This window comes from Amphimedon queenslandica, unplaced genomic scaffold (assembly GCF_000090795.2).
Source record: "Amphimedon queenslandica unplaced genomic scaffold, v1.1 AMPQUscaffold_12257, whole genome shotgun sequence".
In the NCBI taxonomy this organism is placed as follows: Eukaryota; Metazoa; Porifera; class Demospongiae; order Haplosclerida; family Niphatidae; genus Amphimedon; species Amphimedon queenslandica.
Genome location: NW_003547505.1, coordinates 1 through 6,595, shown reverse-complemented (window position 1 = coordinate 6,595; position 6,595 = coordinate 1). Strand labels below are relative to the sequence as shown.

Below are 6,595 nucleotides of genomic sequence, written 5' to 3'. Positions count from 1 at the left end.
GAGGGAATTTGTCATTTAAATATTTTCTTGATACACATGTATGTGTACATGTACTTGCATTTCCTTGAATAAGGGCCCTATTCAAATAAATGCCTATCACTAATATATTACAACTATAAATATGCATATTTACCCAGTATTATGTGCAACTACATGTATGCTTAGAGTGGTCCAAATAGCCTAACTTCATCTGTCATCCTGATATCACAAGGTCGTGAATTAGAAACCAAGTTTTGGCATTTGTTATTTTTTGTTGTGATTTTTTCTCTGTTAAGCAATAAGTGCCTAGGTTCTTATTTGAAGAAATATGGTACTTATCTTGTTTAAAAAGTTTGAGCTCATTCCAATCAAAATTGGATTTTTTTAGTTTTTAAAATTGCTCCAAAATCGGGCCAAGGTCCTGTGCTGTAGTACAGGGTCATTGGCCAGAATTGACTAGGAGAGAATTCTCCATTTTATTACATTTCTGATGCATATACATGTACATGCACTTACATGTAAGTTCAGTTGTGTAGATAGTTTGAGCTGATTCCAATCGAAATTAATTTTTTTATGAATTTTTAAAGTTACTCAAAATTGGGTTCAAGTCATGCACGTAGTTATGGCATGTACATAAGTCATACATGTAATTATGGCATGTGCATGTACATGCATGTATGGTCTATGTCTAATTGCCAGAGTACTCTTGCTTATTGTCGCATGTCTATATGCTTAATTTTGATATTGTAAATTCAATCTTATTAATGATCATTAAGCCAAGATAATTAATTAATCAAAAATGTAATATTACAGCTAAGCAAAAAGAGGCCTAAAAATAAACTGTGCATGTCTTATAGTGTTGCATGAGTCCTAAAGTTCTTGGCTTTTAGCTGATGAGCTCCATTACTGAGCATCACAATAGTGATACGCGAAATTATCAGCATTATTGACTGCTCTATCAGGATTGTTTTGAGCCAAATCTTTGCAATCAGTACGACCGTACTCATAATCTTCAGTATCACCAAAACTGTGGGACCATTCATGAAGCAGAGTACCCTCCTTGCTTTCAGCAGATGTACTGCAAGACGTTTGAATATTGTAGTACAGGTTACAAAGATAGACAGTATCTTTAATATTTGACCATACATAGGCATACTCGTCAGCTTCACAGTCTGGGCCATTGTTGTAGTATGTTACAGCAGTCGTAGATAGTCCATTATTTATATCTGTATATACTTCCTTAGCCTCAGCTGTCCTTCCAGCATCATATGCACCAAACCATGTAGTGGATATAGTAATATTATCGCCAACTTTACCTTTAGCTGTATTAGATCCAGAGCAGAGCTTCTTATGAGCAGTCAGTGTTGCAGAATTCTGATTATCGCCACCAGAAAAACTGGCACTGCTACAGGATTGGAGATGGACAGTGTAATCGATTTTTATTTCTTGTCTTTTTGGTTTCGAGAGAACAGAAGTGTCTTTTAAGTAAAGTTGAACGGATTCATGTACAAACGATTCCTTGAGCTGATCAATAGACATTGCACTCATCTCATTCACTGACAGATACTGTAAAGGTCTACTGTATTGTACAGTGTAGAGACCATCAGTATCAATGCTAAAGGCATCAGTGATTTGGACTGTTGCAGAAATACTTTCACCTGCCTTCAAGAAAACAAAATTTTCCTTTGCAGGAGGGGCACGACGCACATACATGCCTTCATATTCCAGTGAACGACCGTCAAGAGAGACAGAAACAAATTGAGATCTGAGTCCTTCAAGAGGAGTGTTACGTTTGAGTAGATAAAGATCCTCATTTGCATTGTTGGTAAACTCAAAAGAGCAAGCAACTGCAGAAAGAGCTTTATTACAAGACATGTCAAGAGAGACTGGCCAGCCATTAGCACTGCATGTACAAGAGAAAAGTAACATTGATTTGATATTGTAGTAACATACCTCAGAGCACAGGTCAGGTAAGTAACCAGACAGAAGAGTGAGAGTAGAGCCTTCATGATTCCTTTCCTTGATAGACAGTATTCCTTCTTATGAGATGATTTCTTGTTTTAGTGAGAAGTGATTCACTGCTGTTGGTCACCTCTTTATATAGTATTAGGTACCTCATCAATATTCATTAGCAATTAAACAAAAACTGACCAATCAGAGGCTAGCTGCATGACATTAATCATTTTGAACAAAAGGTCTTTGTATATACCTATGACTTTATACTTAAAATTTCAACAGTTAAAGTGCATGTACCTATGACTTTATACTTAGAATTTCAACAGTTAAAGTGCATGGCCAAGCTACTACGTACACTATCTAACTTTCCAGTGAAATGAGTATAACTAGAGTATTCACTTCCTCTAGTATTAACATGTTAGAGTTTGCAAGTAAATACAAGAGAGAGGAAGAGAGAGAGAGAGAAAGAGAACAAAAACAAGAAGCATTCAAAGAATAAGACTATAACAACTGCAACAAGTAACAACCACAGAATGTGCCTGCATCAGAACTTATATGATGGATAACAATATTCATACACAGTAATAATAACCACAAAGCTAAACATACATTTACTGTAAGTATTACATCTTTACATGTAATATCAGATTGATAAGTGCTAATATAATACATCTTGCATATAACAGTCAATAAACCTTGAAGCAAATCAGTACATAACCATTATTTGTCCCTAACAACATCAATATGCATCAGAAAATGTAATAATAAAACTTTGGGATGGTTTTGGAGCCATATTTTGGAAAAAAAACCATGGGCTATAGCCTTTGCTTTCTTTGCAAAAATTGGTCTGCCTAAAAAAATTTCATAATTCAAAAAAAATTTTCAGAATCAGCTCAAACATTCTTCACAGCATAAGGACATCAATATGCATCAGAAAATGTAATTAACTTGGAGCCATTTTTCACAAAAGCCATGGATTGTGTACCTTAATTGCCTTCACTGCTTTTCAAAGAAACAGAATCATTACAATTACAATGTACATGTACATGTACATCTTATGTTTCATATAATAAGAAAGCAAATTGCAAAAAAGAGGACTACCATATAGCAGGAAATTTTGAAGGGAGTCAGTTAAATTTGGCAAATTTGATGTTACCTTGAGGTCTACCTTTAATTGTACAATGACTGCATGTACATGTATGTGCATACATGTACATGCACAATGACAGTATGCAGTTTATTGGCATGCTAACCTTTCACTTCTCTTTGGAAGTAGTGGTTATGTTTCTGACATTGCTGTAGACTTTGCTTGTCAATGAACAATGATTGCTGCAAAACACATCCTTTAAAATAGAAGACCACACCTAAATGATGATGCATTATCCAGGAACTAATTATTAGGCTTGGTTGTCACAATGGAATACATTCAATCATGATTAAGTGTATGGTATAGGAGTTATATTTTACTGAAAGTTAATTTCACATTTTCATTAAATTCATGAGATTAAATTCCGCAATAGAGATGTGGCACACTAGGAAGAATGGCTGCAGAAAGTAAGATTTGCAAAAATTTACATCAAAAAATGGCAAATCTGAACAAATTCACAAAATTTTATACCAACAAAATAAAACTTCTGTATGGTATCTTCCTTGCTTTCACTAGTCTTGCTACAATCTGATTTGCCTAATGTGGTTTATTAATCAGCACTGTACTAATGTATCATGGTCGCATGCATGTTTGGTCTATGTCTAATTGCAAGAGTACTCTTGCTTATTGTCACTTGTCTATATGCTCAATTTTAATAATTTTAATTTAAATTTTATTAATGATCATTAAGCCAAAATAATTATCAAAAATATTAAGCAAAAAGAGGCCTAAAGCAGCAAAAATAAACTGTGCATGTCCTATAGTGTTGCATGAGTCCTGAATTTCTTGGATTTTAGCTGATGAGCTCCATTACTGAGCATCACAATAGTGATACGCGTAGCTATCAGCATTTTTGACTGCTCTACTGGGCTTGTTTTTAACCAAACATTAACATGTAAACATATCATGTACCCTATTACTTAATTATGTACTCTTGCTAAGACATATGCAAGGTTTTTATTAAGTTCTACCAAGAGTACATAATAGTTGGTTCTGCATACACACCAATCACTATGCATTCAGGCAACATTTACATTGATTATGTAATAAGCATCACATTGCCATATCCTGTTCCATTATTGGCAACTACAAATGTTGCATATACTTGTAAAAATGTAAATCCCAGCCAATTTGTGGCTGCTCTGATGTTACAGGTAACATGCTGTCAAAACAGGATTTCTTTATTTTATGGCCAAATTCATTTTTGTCAAATATACATGTATGTACTGTGTAACGAGAAATGTTGCCATAAAAATACCTTAATGAGACACCTGCAGTGCTTGGACTCGCTGCAGTTGCCCTTGCATTTATGGACTATTAAAAGCAATGAATCATGGGCTTCATCTCCATCATGCAGCATGTTAGAGATAATGACCATGATCCATTGCTTTTAATAGTGTAAGTTCAGTACCAACTCAAGTCAAAGAGCTATAAAAAACTAATACCTATTATCATGGCAAAGATACTGTTGTCTTGATAGATTTTATTTATTTAAATGCAAGCAGCTAAGATTGCATGTAAAATTGCCTATTATTATTAGCGGTGTGGCTTCTTTGTAATAAAAATGGCCTTAGCATGACATGTGACTGAAAAAAACTGAAGTTTTTTTCTTCTTATAAGTGGCTTATGATAAGTAATATTTATGTGATATTTTGTCCTGTAGTTTTTATCAACTGTTTAGCTCACTTAAGCATGCTTTGTGGGGAACCCTGTTTGAAGTGATGTACAGAACAAACCAACTACATGTACAGTACATCTAGTACACAGTATTTGGACAAGTTTCATCTAAATTAAAAAGGAGGGAATTTGTCATTTAAATATTTTTCTTGATACACATGTACATGTACTTGTATTTCCTTGAATAAGTGCCCGACTCAAATAAATGCCTATCACTAATATAATATTATTACAACTATAAATATGCATATTTACCCAGTATTATGTGCAACTACATGTATGCTTGGTAATGGTCCAAATAGCCTAAAGGCCTTTCTACACCTGTCCACTTTGGATCCAGAATTTAGACAAAATCCAGGATTAAAGCAGGATTAGCTTGTTGACACTTGTCTTGAATCAGGATTGAAGCAATCCACATCCAGAGGTGGATTGAAGTAGATTGATCTTAATTAATTATTCATGACCTGTACAAGCCAATGCAGTTTAATTCACTTTCAATTCTTTTCAAAGTAGCTTAGCGTGAGCAGAACCAAAGAGGATTCTATTTTAGTAGGCTGCAATTCTGGATCCAAAGTGGACAAGTGTAGAAAGGCCTTATAACTTTTCATCTGTCATCCTGATATCACAAGGTCATGAATTAGAATCCAAGTTTTGGCATTTGTTATTTTTGTTGCGATTTTTCCTCTGATAAGCAATAAGTGCCTAGGCTCTTATTTGAGGAAATATGGTACTTATCTTGTTTAAAAAGTTTGAGCTCATTCCAATCAAAATTGGATTTTTTTAGTTTTTAAAGTTGCTCCAAAATTGAACTTAGGTCCTGTGCTGTAGTACAAGAGTACAGGGTCATTGACTAGAATTGACTAGGAGAGGATTCTCCATTTTATTACATTTTCTGATGCATATACATGTACAATGTACATGCACTTACATGTATGTTTTGTAGATAGTTTGAGCTGATTCCAATCGAAATTAATTTTTTTAAGTTACTCAAAAATTGGGTTTAAGTCATGCATGTAGTTATGGTATGTACATGTACATGCACGTATGGTCTGTGTCTAATTGCCAGAGTACTCTTGCTTATTGTCGCATGCCTATATGCTCAGTTTTGATATTTTTAATTCAATTTTATTAATGATCATTAAGTCAAGATAATTAATTAATCAAAAATGTAATATTACAGTTAAGCAAAAAGAGGCCTAAAGCAACAAAAATAAACTGTGCATGTCCTATAGTGTTGCATGAGTCCTAAAGTTCTTGGCTTTTAGCTGATGAGCTCCATTACTGAGCATCACAATAGTGATACGCGTAACTATCAGCATTTTTGACTGCTTTACTGGGCTTTTTTTTAGCCAAATTCTTGCAATCAGTACGACCATACTCAATATCTTTAGTACCGGCAAAACTATGGGACCATTCATGAAGCAGAGTACCTTCCTTGCTTTCCTTAGTCTTACTGCAAGACGTTTGAATATTGTAGTACAGGTTACAAAGATAGACAGTATCTTTAATATTTGACCATACATAGGCATACTCGTTAGGTTCACAGTCTGGGCCATTGTTGTAGTATGTTACAGCAGTTTTAGTTAGTCCACTTTTTATTTTTGTATATACTTTCTTAGCCTTAGCTGTCCTTCTAGCTTTATATTTACCAAACCATGTAGTAGATATGCCAATACCTTTGCCAACTTTACCTTTAGCTGTATCAGATCCAGAGCAGAGCTTCTTATGAGCAGTGAGTGTTGCAGAATTCTGATTATTGCCACCAGAAAAACTGGCACTGGTACAAGATTGGAGATGGACAGTGTAATCGATTTTTACTTCTTGTCTCTTTGGTTT

At 34.5% G+C, this 6,595-nt stretch overlaps 2 protein-coding genes across 2 annotated transcripts; both read right to left on the bottom strand.

Moving 5' to 3' along the window:
• Positions 1-835: 835 nt before the first annotated feature.
• On the bottom strand, positions 836-2,043 carry LOC105314929 (extracellular protease-like). Its single transcript, XM_011409368.2, has 2 exons — positions 1,933-2,043; positions 836-1,882 (listed from the first exon to the last, which is right to left on the bottom strand). The coding sequence occupies exons 1-2, from the start codon at positions 1,986-1,988 to the stop codon at positions 883-885; spliced, it is 1,056 nt and encodes a 351-aa protein (XP_011407670.2). The 5' UTR covers positions 1,989-2,043; the 3' UTR covers positions 836-882.
• Positions 2,044-6,037: 3,994 nt separating this feature from the next.
• On the bottom strand, positions 6,038-6,536 carry LOC105314928 (peptidyl-Lys metalloendopeptidase-like; the record flags this gene model as incomplete). Its single annotated transcript, XM_011409367.1, has 1 exon — positions 6,038-6,536. A coding segment is annotated over one exon (499 nt), but the record flags the coding sequence as incomplete, so codon positions are not given.
• Between the last annotated feature and the right edge of the window lie 59 nt (positions 6,537-6,595).